This window comes from Rutilus rutilus (assembly GCF_951802725.1).
Source record: "Rutilus rutilus genome assembly, chromosome: 1".
NCBI lineage: Eukaryota > Metazoa > Chordata > Actinopteri > Cypriniformes > Leuciscidae > Rutilus > Rutilus rutilus.
The window spans coordinates 14,354,418-14,371,361 of NC_140209.1; the positions used below are offsets into that span (position 1 = coordinate 14,354,418).

General features: G+C 38.8%; 1 protein-coding gene across 1 annotated transcript in view; it reads right to left on the minus strand.

The window, feature by feature from the left end:
- LOC311288863 (uncharacterized protein) overlaps positions 1-16,664 on the minus strand; it is a 35,340-nt gene extending 18,676 nt beyond the window's left edge. Inside the window, exon 1 of the mRNA XM_084406487.1 lies at positions 16,603-16,664. Within this exon, the coding sequence (XP_084262613.1) occupies positions 16,603-16,663 (61 nt within the window). The 5' untranslated portion in view covers position 16,664. The remainder of the gene's footprint in view (positions 1-16,602) is intronic.
- Between the last annotated feature and the right edge of the window lie 280 nt (positions 16,665-16,944).

The window sequence follows — 16,944 nt, forward strand, 5'->3', positions numbered from 1 at the left end:
GCTGGAACGCCGCTGATTGTTTTTTCGCCTCCTGAAACCTGTCGACGACAGTAGTGACTGCGTCGCCGAACAGGCCAGAAGGCGATAGCGGTGCGTCCAGCAGAAAAGATTTGTCTCGCTCTTTTATTCCCGAAAAAATTTAGCCACAGATGTCTCTCCGTGGCCACCATAGCTGCCATCGAGCGGCCAATAGCACGTGCCATCTCTTTAGTGGCCCGGAGAGACAAATCTGTGGCTCTTCTCAGTTCCGCAATATCAGCGGGAGTCGGTCCCTAGCCCTCATCTAGGTCTTTAAGAAGGTCGGCCTGGTACGCTTGCAAAATCGCCATTGAGTGCAAGCACGTACCAGCCCGACCAGCCGCCAGAAGTGTCTCTGCACGGTTTGCTGGGCAGCGCCGGGGCTTTAAGCGAAGATGCCGCTTCAGGAGAAAGATAACTCGCAAGAGCTTCCTCCATTTGCGGCATCTTGCCATAACCTAACTCTCTCGCACCCACCACATTACTATAATCACATGATGTTGGTGATGAGATGCGAGACGAGTGTGGTTTTTCCCACGATCTTGAGATCTCTTTATGCAGATCTGGGAAAAATGGTAAACCCCGGCGCTGAGGTTGTGAACTGTGCTGCAGGAATCTCTCGTCTAGTTTACTTTGACAAGGATCATCCTGCTTATTTTGTGGCCAGCTGATGTTGAGTCTGGCCACAGCACGCGTTACAATCTCTATTAACTCCTCATAAGCGGGAACATGAGCCGGCGAGTATGACTCATGTTCCCCGCCCTCGATGCTGAGCACATCCACTTCCTCAGAAGCAGATAGCTCGAGCACCGGGCACTCGTCGTGGGCAGAAGAAGCCGCAGCGCGGGCTTCTGCACCGCGAACGGGCGCCACAGAATCTTCGGATGATGAACGAGAAAGTGCCTCGGCAGTCTCGTTCTCATCCGCAAGATCCTTTTGCGATCCCCACGATCTAAGCCGCCGCGCCGCCTCAACGGACGCGGGACCCGATCCGCGGGGATTTTTATTTTTTTTTGCCATTTTGTCAGTGCCTCCGCCTGTAGGGCGTCTTTAGACTTGTCTTGATTGCTAATCCACAACATATGACAATTATTAGAATACGATTCCATATAAGGTTATATTTCAGCACTTCGCGAATGGACAGCGACTCTTAAGTAGCACGTAGAGCGCGTTCTCGCGCGTTCATGTTAAGTGCATTTTTTGGGAAACGTGGAATTGCTGAAAGTAACGATGAAAAACACAATGATAAAGAGATTTTTTGTGTCTTGGTGAACCCATGCAAGATGCAGGATAGAGTGGAATGTGCACAATACAGAAATAAATCGATTCAACCAGGCAATAGCTTCACTGTAAAAAATGTTACTGCTATTTACTTAAAAAAATTATGGTAACAATATTACACATAATATTTTTGAGTAGTTAAAGCTTGATTTCATTCATGGAATCTACCTGAATAAATCATGTAAAATGCCCTAATTTATTTAGTCTATGACACACAATTTTTTTGTGAAAATGTGCTTTTTTATTTTAAGTATTTTTTATTCTCAAAATTGTGTGAAGTTAAGTGAATGGATATGACCTGTTTATATTTAACTTTGAGATATATTGTCTTATAAAATTTCCTTATACTGCTAGAACAGCACAGAACCAATCTTATTACTGCATGATCATTAGCAGAATTATTGCTACATGTATATAACAATATGCTTCATAATATTAAATAAATGCAGTTATTCACAACCTAACCATAAGCCCTACTCTTCTGCACAATGGTAACGATCAAAACTTTAACATAATAGAAACTCTTTCAAATGTCAAACATACCTGAACATTAAACATTAACAGATGTTTCCCTTTACTCAAAAACACATGAAATAACACTTAATTTCAAGATTTACTCTCCATTTCCAGCCATGTGCAAAGCATGCTGGGAACAAACAATGGTGTCTCTAAATAAAACCGTTTAAATGAGCTAATTCTCTTAAAATAAATAGGTAGCCCATTTTCCTTAATTTTATGAGGTTTATCAGTTCCTCAATTCAAGCCTTAAAATTGTGTATGTTTCCTTAAAAAAAATAGGAAAATGCATATCTTGGTGTTATTAGTGAAATTTTCTCAATATTTTCAATAAAACCCTAACCACAATTTTCTTAATAAAATATACATAATATTTTTAATGATCACCTCATTTTTTTTAATGAAAATTACAAGACTCATGATTAATTTTTTACAGTGTTCCCATTCCCCCCATTTTCACTTCCATCTCTTCTTTTCTACTTTTCTCTTCTATCTGTCCCCATCTATATCCCTTCGTCCTTGCATATATATTTTTTTTTTACAATAAATGATAGCAATAACATCACACAAGCACTACTTTACAAAAACACATTCTGGAAGGAGAGACGTGCAAGGTGTCTATGTATATATATATATATATATATATATATATATATATATATATATGTAGATGTGTATGTTTGTATGTATGCATGTAAGTATGTATGTATGTGTGTATGTATATGTGTATATATGTGTGTATGTGGAGATATGTATGTTCATCCATATTGCTTTATGTATTAGGTTGTTTTTGCATGTTTGTTTATTTGTTTACCCATTGGTTTTCTTTCGTATTATGCATTCTTTTCTTGCTCTCCGTAATTTTCTCTTGTCGTATTTGTCTGATACTTGCTTTTTCAACATTATATATATGTACACAGCAAAAACTCCAGTGTTAAATTAACACTCCTGGGAGTGTATATGAGTCCACACTCAAAAGTGTAAAGTGTTAAAATATGAGTGTTAAATTAACACTCAAGAGTGTTAAAGTTAATGAGATAATTAAGTGATTAATTTAGTGATGATTGAGCATTATTGAAGACACCTGATGTTAACAAGCAGAATCACTGAAGGAGGAAATCACTAATTAATTAGTTACCATTAAGGTGATGGGTGTTTGCTTTAGTTGGGCTCTTGACACTTATATGTTTACTTTAAATTTTGCTTGTCTGCTGTTATTGATATACAGTCAGATGAACAAAGAGACAATGTGATCTGATGGTGTTGGTTATGTTTTGACATAATCATGTTGTGATCTGTAAAACAAAACTTATTGAGATGGCTTAACTTGTTAGTTACAGCAGCTCTGTGATTCTACAGCACATGATTTTCAGTATTTTTCATATAATCCGAAAATATTTCATAACCATTGTTCGGATCAAAAGACTTTCAAATGAATTTATTTAGAAACACAGACATCAATAATCAGCCTGTGAATCTCAACAATGGTGACAATAATAAAGCATGTTGCAGTCGCTGCCACCAATCACAACTCATTAATGGCTCCCATCATGCATTGCGGTATGAATAAATTATGATCTGAATTGTCTGTGTAATTTACTTTTCCTAATTGAATATTCTGCTCGTCACCATTGTTGAGATGCATATAGACTGAATCTTGATGTCTGTGTGTGCCTAAAATAATGATTTTTTTTTTTTTTTAAACAACTTTTAAGAAATCTTTTGTATTATATCTAAAATTCTGGATATTTATGCAGATTCACAGTTATGCTGTAATCAACAACATTAATCTAAGTCAGAAATAAGGATCTTAATGAGTTCAGTGATCAAGTTCAAATGATGATTGTCATAATATAACCAACACCATCAGATCACTTTTTCTCTTTGTTCATCGGGCAGTTATAAAATACAACAGCCAAACAAAATCTAAAGTAAATGTATAAGGGTCAAGAGCCCGACTAAAGCAAACACCCATCACCATAACGGTGGCTTACAATTTGTGATTTTCTCCTTCAGTGATTCGGCTTGTTAACATCAGGTGTCTTCAATAATGATCAATCATTACTAAATTAATCACTTAATTAGCTCATTAACTTTAACACTCTTGAGTGTTAATTTAATACTCATATTTTAACACTTTACACTCTTGAGTGTGGACTCATATACACTCCCAGGAGTGTTAATTTAACACTGGAGTTTTTGCTGTGTATGTATTTGGTTTAACTTGTTATCTTTATGTACTTATCAGTATTGTATTGTTTGCTTAATAAAAATAAAATTAAAAAAATGGCATACAACAACTAAAATAAATAAATTAATTAATTAAATTAATAATTAAAACCAATAAGTCAAGTCAAGTATATTTGTATAGCGCTTTTCACAATACAGATTGTATCAAAGCAGCTTCACAGTATTAAATTAAAATAATACAACAAGGTTTGTTTCTAGTGGAATTTATTGATAAAATCAAATTAGATATCCCCAGAATATCCCCAACTGAGCAAGCCAAAGGCAACAGTGGCAAGGAACCGAAAAACTCCATCAAGTGACCTAATGGTGTCCTAAAACTCCATCAGGTGACCCAATGGAGAAAAAAAAACCTTGGGAGAACCCAGGCTCAGTCGGGGGCCAGTTCTCCTCTGGCGTTTATTAACTAGAGGCCGGATTGTAATTTGAACTGTAAGATTAAAAATATTATATGAATGCCTGGCTGAAGAGATGCGACTTTAATCTAGTTTTAAACTGGAGAGAGCGAGTCTGAGCAACGAACAGTATCAGGAAGACTATTCCAGAGTTTTGGAGCTAAATGTGAAAATGCTCTCCCTCCTTTGGTGGTTCTGGATATTCTAGGTATGACCAAAAGCCTTGAATTTAGTGATCTTAAAGAGCGCGATGGATTATAGGGCGATAGAAGATCCGTTAAATAGACTGGAGCTAAACCGTTTAGGGCTTTATAAGTAAGTAGCAATACCTTGTAATAAATACGGAACTTTATAGGTAACCAATGCAGTAATGATAAAATCGGTGTTATATGATCATATTTTCTTGATCTAGTAAGAACTCTAGTGGCGGCATTCTGGACTAACTGTAGCTTGTTAATTGAGGATGCAGGACAACCAGCTAATAAAGCATTACAGTAATCTAGTCTCGAGGTCATGAATGCATGAACTAACTTTTCTGCATCAGAAACTGATAGCATATTACGTAGCTTAGCAATGTTTCTAAGGTGGAAAAAGGCGGTTTTTGTAACATATGAAATATGATTTTTGAAAGACAGGTTGCAATCGAGTATAACACCCAGGTCTTTTACTGTAGACTCTAAAACAGTTTCAATTGGTATTTGAGAATTTACATTTCAAGTTTTTACTGCAATTGTCACGACCATAACGCTGGGATTGCCCAATTTTAAAGAATTTATCCAGGTCTGCGTATTGTTAACTTCAAATAAGGGGTGTGTCGCGATTCTGCCTTCTCACACTCACACCGCGACACAGGTTTGTGGATCCGAGTGTCGCGATTTCGGTTTCATATTGCATATTGTTACAGCCCTAATTATTAGAATATAGATATTAAGAGAATAAATTGTTATGAAAGTACTTTTACTTTTAATACTTAAAGTACATTTAAAATCAGGTACTTTTTTACTTAAGTAGGGTTTTCATTGTGGTACTTTTACTTTTACTAAAGTAAATATGTCTCTGGTTATTTGTACTTTTACTTAAGTACTGAGATTCAGTACTTCCTCCACCACTGTGCGCGGGTCAATGTATAAACAACCCGCACCCGGCCGACGTTTTCAACTAACCCGCCCGCAACTCGGACCGCAAAAAAAGAAAAAGAAAATATTGTACCCGACCCGCTTCCTGACCCGCATTTTTTAAAAGTAGTAAATACTCATCGTTGCGTCATTGGGCCATAGACGTAGGAACTAGGGGGGGAATATATGTTGAATATTTTCGTTTAAAAGTAGACATTTCAAGCTTTCTGTAATAGATAGCCTATATTTCTCAAATCTGTGAGGCACAAGCTGAGTTTCGGCGCCCTCCAGTTCACATGCAATGCAAGTGATCGTGCCTGCATCTTATTACATTGTCTGCTATATATTTGCTTCTTATTTATTAAATACGGGCAATTTATTGATAAAACATTGATCAAAATTAAGATACAATTTATACAAAACGAAAATCTTTTAAAAAGAGTTTTATATAAAACAAAACTTAATGAAGTCGTCAAAATCATGTTTTACCAAAAACAGCGTCGTTGCTAGGAGGGCGCCAGCGCCTCTGCCTTTCAGCGCCTCTGCCTTGCGAGTGGATGATAGCCCTGAAGACGCCTAGCAATGATATACCTTTAGTGGTAGTATACCTTTAGTTAAGTTATACCTTAAGAGTCTTCGTAGCGCGCTAAGAGACAATGTTATCGGAAAATGCAGCCCAGGTATGATGCATATGATGCGTAATGGAGATTCCAAAGCGCTCTTCTTAGGTCAGAACCATGGAGAGCGATCGCGGATAGGTCTGTCCTATGCACCGAAACATTTAACAATGCAACAAAATATTTAAAGAGCATCAAGCTATTAAAATCTATATTATGTGTACGCACAGATAGTATATAACAGTAGGCTATATTATTTTTTTATTAGGTTGAATATGAACACAGATTGACATGAATATGTGGTCAAAATGAACACAGATTGACATGAAAATATAATAATCTATCTCACCATAAATGCATTTAATAAAATAAAATGAAGTAAACTCACCATAGCCTAAATGTATTTTTGGACTTGCAGACTTGGAGGAGTTCCGTTTGCACAAGCACACACACACGCACACACGACTTGTTTAAATACATTTATATTGTTAATAAATAACAATAAATTGTTGCTGTACCAGCAATATCTTCAAGTTTTGTTTTTCACTGTATTAATCTCAAATGTCATGATTTGCCAATGCAAGAGAGTAACAGTTAGCCTATCGGCACCTTTTTTCCCCCACTTCAAGCACTGGCCTTGATTGTTGTAATATTCCCGTCTTTGCTTATTTTAACATTTTAACATATCCCTCCACTGCATATTGCAGCCCTTTCTGTCGTGCCCTGGAGGATATGTCTGCTGCATTACTCCAAAACCAATCATTTATACCGGTATGGAGCTCAACCCAGCCATAGCTATGTGTCTGGTTCTCAATTGTTTGACGGGCGTAGTAACAATAACTAGGGGGCGTGGCTTTTGCTTTTGCGAACGGTCAATTCAGGCCAACGCAAACCGGAAGTTTGTTATAGGCTTGTTGTTCTACGTTGCCATAGTGATCATTTGAAAGGATTTCGGGATAGTTGTGAATTCATACAGCTCTATTGATATCTGTAACTCTGCGTGTATTAGCTTTAAAAAATGCATCGTTTCCTTGTCCCAATTCAACAGAAGTCAGCATTAAGGGAGGCGACAGGACCCAGCAAAAAACGTAGGAAATATGATCCTGAATACTTGAAGTTAGGATTCACCTGGTCGGGGTCCGAGGCCGCACCTCTGCCACAGTGTGTGGTCTGCAAGGAGGTGCTGGCAAATGATAGCATGAGACCATGCAAACTTCGGCGTCACATTGAAACCAAGCACACAAATTTAGTGAACAAGCCCGTTGAGTTTTTTGAGAGGAAGCGTGATGATTTGCAGTCACAAAAAACAATAATACAGTCATTTGGCACTGTTAACATAAAGGCGACAGAAGCATCGTATCGTGTCGCGCTACGTATAGCGAAGGCAGGCAAACCCCATAACATCGGCGAAACATTGCTACTCCCTGCAGCTAGAGATATGTGTTCAGTGATGCTGGGAGAAGCAGCTGCTGCTAAACTTGACGCGATCCCTATTTCTGACAATACCATCCAGCGACGAATATCAGACATGGCTTGTGATATCAAAGAGCAGGTCCTGGACTGTGTTCGTGAAAGCCCCTTTCACGCCATTCAGCTGGATGAGTCCACTGACGTCGCACACTGTGCTCAACTGATGGTCTACGTTCGCTTTATCAAAGACCTCAGTGTGCAGGAAGAATTTTTTTTTTTGCGTTCCTCTACCTGCCCGCACAACAGCTGACGAACTTTTCAAGGCCTTGAATAACTTTTACCAGTCTAATTGCCTTGACTGGGGCCGGTGCTGTGGGATATGCACTGATGGGGCATGACTGGCCGTCACAGCGGTCTCGTAAAACAGGTGCAGGCACTTGCCCCTGCGGCTGTCTGGAAGCACTGCATTATCCATCGTCAGGCTTTAGCAACAAAAAGGATGCCCCAAGAATTGCGTGCAGTTCTTGATGAGGCTGTCAAAATTGTAAACATAATTAAATCGCGTGCCTTAAACGCCCGTCTATTCTCAATTCTCTGCAATGAGATGGGCGCTAACTTCCAGCAGCTGCTCCTGCACTCCGAGGTCAGGTGGCTCTCTCGGGGCAAAGTCCTCACCAGGCTGTGCGATTTGCGCGAAGAAGTCCTCCTCTTCCTCACCGAGATGAACTCCCCACTGGCAAAACATCTGGCAGACATGAACTGGCTTGCTATGTTGGCCTATCTCTCTGACATCTTTGATAGGATCAACTCCCTCAACACCTCTCTCCAGGGCAAAGAGTGCCACGTCTTTTCGGCACACGACCAAGTGTCTGGGTTCAGGAAAAAACTGAACTTGTGGTGTGCTCGTGTTGAACGAGGTTCTGTGGAAATGTTCCCAACCCTGGAGGATGTTGCGGAGAAGACAGGGCTGCCTCTTAATTCTGTCCAACCGGTCATCATTGCGCATTTAAATGGGTTGCGTGAACAGTTTGGCGAGTATTTTGGAGAGGACGCAATGGGAAATCAGTGGGTGAGAAATCCGTTCTCTTTCCCCGCCACACCCAGTGATGGACTGAGCCTGCAGGAGGAGGAGGCCCTGATCGATCTCAGCTCGAATGTGGACTTGAAGCAGAGACTGGTAGAAATGCCGATCACGCGTTTCTGGTTGTCTGTGGAGAGCGAGTTCCGCCAGATCTCCACTAAGGCTATGAAAGTCCTAATCCCCTTCACCTCCACTTACTTGTGTGAGTGTGGGTTTTCCGCTCTGACCATGATTAAAAACAAATACAGATCAAGGCTGCAGGTGGAGGACGACTTGCGTTTATTTCTCTCCGCAGTGCAGCCCCGCATCGAACACCTCTGCGCATCAAAAGCGCGTCCTCATTGTTCCCACTGATATGGGCGGTTAAATTCAAAATTCAAATGACGTGAATGACACGTGCAAATGACGTGAATGGTGCATTTTGTTCGCTGTTTAAATCTGAAATTTTATGTGGCTGAAAAAAAAAAAAAATGTAATGCAAATCTGTTTGATCTGATAACATGCCTTCAATGCAGTTGACTGTTATGTGTTATTATGCATTCCGTGAACAAAAAGCGTTGTCGTTCATTGATCAGAGAGCTGTCCATTGTGCTGATTTTGTTCGAGACGATGTGCATTCAAATGTGCGCTTAAAGAGATAGTTCACTTTAAAATGAAAATTCTGTCATCATAGGCTACTCACCCTCAAGTTGCTTCAAACTTGTATGAATTTCTTTCTTCTGCTGAACACAAAGCAAGATATTTTGAAGAATGTCAGTAACCAAACAGTTAACTGGTCCCATTGACCTCCATAGTTTTTATTTTTTTTTCTTACTGTGGAGGTCAATGGGACCAGTTAACTGTTTGGTTACTGACATTCTTCAAAATATCTTGCTTTGTGTCCAGCAGAAGAAAGAAATTCATACAGGTTTGAAACAACTTGAGGGTGAGTAAATGATGATAGAATTTTCATTTTAAAGTGAACTATCCCTTTAAGGCCCAGACACAAGTTTCACACTTTTAACATTTACACGTTAAGCATGTTTTGTTGACTTATGGTTAGGCCTACTAATGTTCTGTGATTTTTAAAAGTAGCCTCAATTAGGCCTGCATAAAAGTTGGAAGTTATTTGCTGTTGCAAAGAATCATTTATGAATGCACTTCTTAAAAAAAAAAAAAAAAATTGGAAATAAAATACAATATTAAAAAATATTTACATTTTATCAGTTGTTACTGAAACTCATCATTACCTGGAACACACAGAAGATGGCATTTACTACCGAGGCGTGTGTGGGTTAGGGCAGGCGGACCGGATTTTGGGGAAGGGGGGGCTCGGCTGTCCTTACCTACTCTAAGGGGAGGCTCACATTCACCCAATTTGAAAACCCCTGCTGTAGAGGATAAAGTAACAGGACATCCTACTATATTAAAGTTGTATTGCGAGAGGTTTTGTTGGCGTTTTTTTGAACCGATAAGTAGTACCTCTGTTTTGTCTGGATTTAATAAAAGAAAATTACGCGTCATCCAATCTTTTATATCTTTAACACACTCTGTCAATTTGGATAATTTAGCGTTTTCATCTGGCCGTGATGAAATATATATTTGAGTGTCATCAGCATAACAATGGAAACTAATTCCATGTTTCCTTATAATATTTCCAAGTGGCATCATACTGAGAATAATAGAGGGCCTAACACAGATCCCTGCGGCACTCCATAGTTTACTGGAGTTATGATCGATTTTTCTCCATTTAAATAGACAAAATGGTAGCGGTCAGATAAGTATGATCTGAACCAGCTTAATGCTTGTCCTTGAACACCAGTATAATTTTGTAGTCGATCTAAGAGTATTGTGTGATCTATAGTATCGAACGCAGCACTAAGATCAAGTAAAACTAGTATTGAGATACAGCCTTGGTCAGAAGCTAAAAGTAAATCATTTGTGATTTTAACGAGCGCAGTTTCAGTGCTATGGTGCGGCCTGAATCCTGACTGAAACTTTTCATAGATATCATTTTCTTGCAAGAAAGAACACAATTGAGCGGACACCACTTTTTCTAATATTTTAGACATAAATGGAAGATTTGAAATGGGTTTATAATTTGCTAGGTTATTATGATCTAATTGTGGTTTCTTAATGAGAGGTTTTATAACTGCCAGTTTAAATGTTCTTGGAACATGACCTAAAGATAAAGACGAGTTAATAATATTGAGGAGAGGCTCTTCCACTACAGGTAACACTTCTTTCAGTAGTTTAGTTGGTATCGGATCTAATAAACATGTTGTTGTTTTAGAGGAAGTGATAAGTTTATTTAACTCTTTTTGTTCTATAGTTGTAAAGTACTGTAATTGTTCTTGAGGGGTAATCGAGGCTGAATTATAAGGTGCGATTGAGGATTGAACGTTTACAATTGTGGTTCTGATGTTTTCTATTTTCTCAGTGAAAAATTTCATGAAATCATTACTACTAAACTGTAACGGGATATTTTGTTCGGGTGATGTCTGTTTATTTGTTAGTCTAGCCACGGTGTTAAATAAAAACCTTGGATTATTTTGGTTATTTTCTATTAGTTTGCGGAGGTGCTCAGCCCTGGCTGCTTTTAGGGCCTTTTTATAACGTGACATACTGTCTTTCCACGTGATTCTAAAGACCTCTAAATTAGTTTGTTTCCATTTACGCTCTAAAATACGGGTTTCTCTCTTTAGAACATGCGTAGTATTGTTGTACCACGGTGCTTTAATTTTCTCTCTGACCTTTTTTAATCTAATAGGTGCAACAACATCCAATGTTCTAGAGAGAATAGTGCTCATAGTGCTAGTTAGTTCTTCTAGTTCATCTGTTTGTTTGGGTTCAGGTTGCAGCTGAGACAGATCAGATAAGCAATTTGAGAAATTATCTATGGTGGATGGAAGGATTGTTCTGCCTGGTTGATAACGCGGTGCCGCATGACATATTACAGCAGTACGTAATATGCAAGTTACCATGTAATGGTCAGTGACTTCATCACTTTGCGGTATAATATCTATATCGGTTGGATCGGTTCCATGTGATATAATTAAATCGAGTGTATGATTAAGACGATGAGTTGGTCCGGTGACGTTTTGCTTGACCCCAAATGAATTTAATAAATCTGTAAACGCAGCCCCTAACGCATCATTTGGATTATCTACGTGTATGTTAAAATCTCCAACAATTAATGCTTTATCGACATTGACTAATAGGTCTGAGAGAAAATCTGCAAACTCTTTTAGGAAATCAGCGTAAGGCCCAGGCGGTCTATATACGGTAGCCAAGGCTAGAGATAATAGGGATGTTTTTCTAACATCTAAGAGCGTAACATTTAGTACAAGTACTTCAAACGAAATAAACTTATAACCCACTTTCTGAGTAACATTGAGAATATCTCTATAGATTGTCGCAACACCACCGCCACGACCAATCAGACGGGGCTCATGCTTATAGGAGTATCCAGGAGGAGCAGACTCATTTAGACCGAAATAATCATTTGGTTTAAGCCAGGTTTCAGTAAGGAAAATTACATCGAAGCTATTATCTGTGACTATTTCATTTACAATAACTGCCTTAGGTGTGAATGATCTAATGTTTAAAAGACCTAGCTTTAGACAATGTTTTTGTTCACTAATAGCAACATTTTCTGTTTTAATAACAATTAGATTTTTCCTAGATCCTGCAGTAGATTTATTATTTGATCTCACTAAACGAGGAATAGACACGGTTTCTATGCAATATTCTACACTAGTATTTATATCAGTTAAATTGGTGCAGCAGAGACTATGATTTGGACTTTTGGTTACTAGTCAAAAGGTATTTAACACTTTGGAGATGTTATCCGACAGAAGATCTGCTCCGAATCTGCTTGGGTGTAAGCCATCGGCACGGAAAAGCCTAGGACGCTCCCAAAACAGATTCCAATTATTTACAAAGAGCAGTTTCTGCTCATTGCACCATGACATTAACCATTCATTTAGCGCAAATAATCTGCTAAACTTTTCATGTCCTAGTCGGTACGTGGGAAGCGGTCCTGACACTATGATCGTTGTTTCAGGCGATGTGCTGCGTACCGTATCGATCAGATTCCTGAAGTCTTTCTTCAGAATCTCCGTCTGGCGCATCCTGATGTCGTTCACTCCCGCGTGCAGGACAACAGTTTCGACGCGCTCGTCACCGTTCAGAATCTCGGGAACGTGAGTAGCGATTTCAGAAACACGAGCACCAGGAAAGCATTGACTGTGCACCTTACTTTTACCTAACGTTGCGCGTACGTGCCGAATGATGGAATCGCCGATGATCACAGCATCGCGTTCTGTTTCGCGAAGAGGGGAGAAGCGGTTTTGTGTGGATAACTCGAAAACCGGGAGGGTCGGAGAGAGTCTTGGTCTAGACCTGACTCGCGTCTTCCGCTGCGGAACCACCCAGGCTTCGTGGTGGCGTGTTGGAGCCGGAGTGAACGAGACCATGGCTGATCGCGACCTCGGCGCTCGGGACCTATGTTGAGAAACGCACGGAGTAGACGAAGTCGGAGTCAGCGGGTTAGTAACGTTAATCTCTGATTTGTGTGCATCGGCGCGTGATGTTTCAAGAGCTAACCGCCGGTCTATCAGCTCGGCTTGTCTCAATAAAAGGCCGTGGATCTGTTTCTCAACAGCTTCCAGCTCAGACTGCAGTGCGTGCAGATCAAATGTGTCCTCACCTGCACCAAAAGGTAGACTACTTACATCTGATATATTCGCCATTTTAACAGATGGACAGTAAGTTAGCAACGAAGCTACCAGTGATGCTATAAATATTAATACTAATTTATGACTGAAGTCTTAGATATAATCCGTCTTTTTAGTGGTACGGGTGTAGAGTAGACGCACGATAGGCGAAAAATGTTTGTAAGTGAGTGTTGAGAAGACGCGTTCAGCCGTGATCCACGAACGTAACCTATAGGAGTATCCAGCGTTGGATCACTAATAGGCTTGAGACGCGTCTGCTCAACAGTCCGCGTTGTAATTTATGATTGAAGTCTTAGATTTAATCCGTCTTTTTAGTGGTACGGGTGTAGAGTAGACGCACGACAAGCAAAAAATGTTTGTAAGTGAGTGTTGAGAAGACGCGTTCAGCCGTGATCCACGGACGTAACCTATAGGAGTATCCAGCGTTGGATCACTAATAGGCTTGAGACGCGTCTGCTCAACAGTCCGCGTTGTAACTATGAGGGTTGAGCAGTAGTGCTTCTCAGTGAGGTAAAGTAGAAAATGTTTGTTGTAAGTTTAAAGAATAAAATCAAGATTTATAAATCAAATCGATGGAGCTCCAAAGACAACAACGCGTTCAGACGCGACTGTACTAACTGTAGCTGCATTTGATCTGTTTGTCAGTTTCTGACACTGTCATGTGAAGTTTCTCAGTCCTGATGTGTGATGATAATGTTTTCCAGCAGGAGGCGCAAAATATATATTATTGAAGATTATTAGTAACAGATTGACTAAACAAATCACTGAACAAGCTCTGGTTAAAAAAAATTTAAAAATGAAAAAATATATATAAATATATATCGTGTGCTTCTAGTGTTCTGTAAACACTGAAAATTGTTTTTTTTTTTTTTAGCTATAAGTGTCTCACCAGAAACAAACCCGACATATTGTAGTTCCAGGAAAAAAAGTTATGACTAAATATTTATGAATAATTAAAATCAGAAAACGGTTTAGATTTATTAATTTATTAGTGGTAGTTATTAGTCTATTTTCCACGTTTAATTAGAGTATAGATCTATTAAATTAATGGGAAAATAATCTTGCACCGTTCTAATTATTTGTCATGAATAGGTGCTCTTGGCGTGTTAGTTGTGTTGTTATACGGTAATGCTGCCATTTTAATCTAATATATGTTGACTGCTTTGGTAAACCGAATTGATAATTATAGTCATGTTTGCATGAGTTTTAAATTGGGAATTTTCCAGGAAGTTATGTACAGTAATTAACTGTATTGTTTTTTAATTGTATATGCTTCAATTAACTTTGTACTGGTTGTGTAAAGGAATACAAATATTCTCCTAGTGCATGTTTAATCATATTTTATTAAATGATTTCTCAATGCATTATTTTGTCATGACTTTACTTGCCCAGTCAACACTTTAATCTAACAGTGATCTCACCATGTGGGCACAACATCATCAATGTGAGTCACGGTGAGCTAAAAGTGTAACTTTAAAAGTGTAACTCACAGCGCACTCTCTGTGGCCACAATATGAGCTCATCCCAGATAGAAATGTTGTTGTTCTATCAATGTTGTTATGTTCTTGTAATGGTTTCTGTAGATCATTTTATTTTTGTTACCAGAATGTTCTCCTAAAGGAAGGATAACACTCTCTAAAACATTTTAAACATGTTTAGTCCTAACATTGATAGAACATTATCCCCTAACATTCTTATAAAGTTTTAGCGGGAAGTTTCCCAGCAGACACAGGACTGAACCTCTTAAAAGAGGTTTAGATGTCGAAGTTTGTTTGAACATAATAGTTTGGTTTGGTCACCGTTATGGTGATCAGTGTGTGCTTTAGTTGGGCTCTTTGGCCTTGACTATTTGATGTAAGTTTTTCTCTGGCTGCTATAAGTGTTTATTATAGCAAGAGAAAATGTGATCAAGTATGCTGGCTACTTGTTGATCATAATGTGACGGTCTGACTTCACGAAGGGACTAAATCTTAAAGGCTGTCTTAAAGCCTCCTGTCCACTATCTAGCCGGGATCATTTAGATGCAGCCTTGGCACTTCACCAGGCGAGGTCGCTGTTACTGTGGTTCAGTGCTTCACCAAAGCTTCATTTGCCCATCACTTCCACCAGTGTTTTAATCAGAAAATATGGAATATTATAAAAACAAAAACTGTGCACAATAAGTTTTAAAAGTCTCCAACGAGACAAACACAAACCTCAAGAATCAACGTGTGAATCTCAATAACGGTGACGTGCTTCATGCCGCAATGCATTCTGGGTGCATCATACAAAACTAATCAGTGGCTCCCAGAATGCATTGCGGCATGAAGCATGTCACCGGTTTGAGTGTGTCTAAGTGAAACAATAGTTAAAAATATTTAGTGTTTTTATACAAATTTTTTTATTACACATTTTTTGGATGTCATCCTATAGAAACATTACTATAATCAATTATATGAAATTAAATACACATTTGAAAGTCTAGAAGAGATCAGCTGATCAGAACCCAACATGATGATTATATCGTTATCGTCATCATCAAGAAGATGACATGATCTGATCACATTTTCTCTTACTGTTCTTGCCATAACACACAGTTCCAGCAGCCAGAGAAAAACTAACATTAAAACATCAAGAGTCAAACTGCCCAACTAAAGCAAACACTGATCACCATAATGGTGACAGCAAACCAAACTATTATTTTCAATAAATCATCATCATCTAATCCTCTGTTAATCTCAATATATTTGAGATACAACAAGTATGCAGCCCAGTTCAGTTGTTGTGTGACTTTTCCAGAAGTCAGAGAACGGAGGTGCAGTCAGGGTACTTCTTATTCCTTCTTAAAGAGGCAGTTTGATTTGGTTTATCCATAAATGTTAATGAATGCATTAACTATCAAACATGTACTAACATGTAGTTAAGGCTGCCGCTATTCATGCGTGAATCCATAATGACTCCATCGTTCATGCTTTGAATTATCATTAGTATTAAACTATTAGTCTTTATCAGAGAGCTGTTCAAATCACTGACACACTCTTAATATGAAGATAATTCTTCATCATCAGATGTTTGAGTGACACTATGTCCAGTATCAGGAATAATACAGTATGATCTGTGAGATCACAACGTGAATGTGTGCAAGAGTAAACTGAGCATGTTCAAATGAACTCTTTCCAGACTAATTCCACTAAATGTCTTTAGAGAAAATACAGATTTCTTTACCTGTGAGAAGTGAAGAGAGAATGATCAGTCCCAGCAGACACAGATCACACATATCAGCCATTTTGTGTTTCTGTCAGTCTTTCTCTTCATTATATATAGTTACAGCTCTTCCTTTAAACATCATCAGCTCCTCCTCTGGTTGGTTACTTCCTCTGATATCATCAACTGAGTGTTTAGTCCTGACTCTATGATACAGCTGAAGAAGCGATCAGAAAGATCTCTGGTGTAAAACTGTGTTGACTTTGAAAAGCTCTGGATCAGAAAGTGAGCTGAACTGTACAGTGGCGTCCAGAAACCAACCAAGTCCATAAAGAAGTATTATGTTTGACACTGAACAAAGTG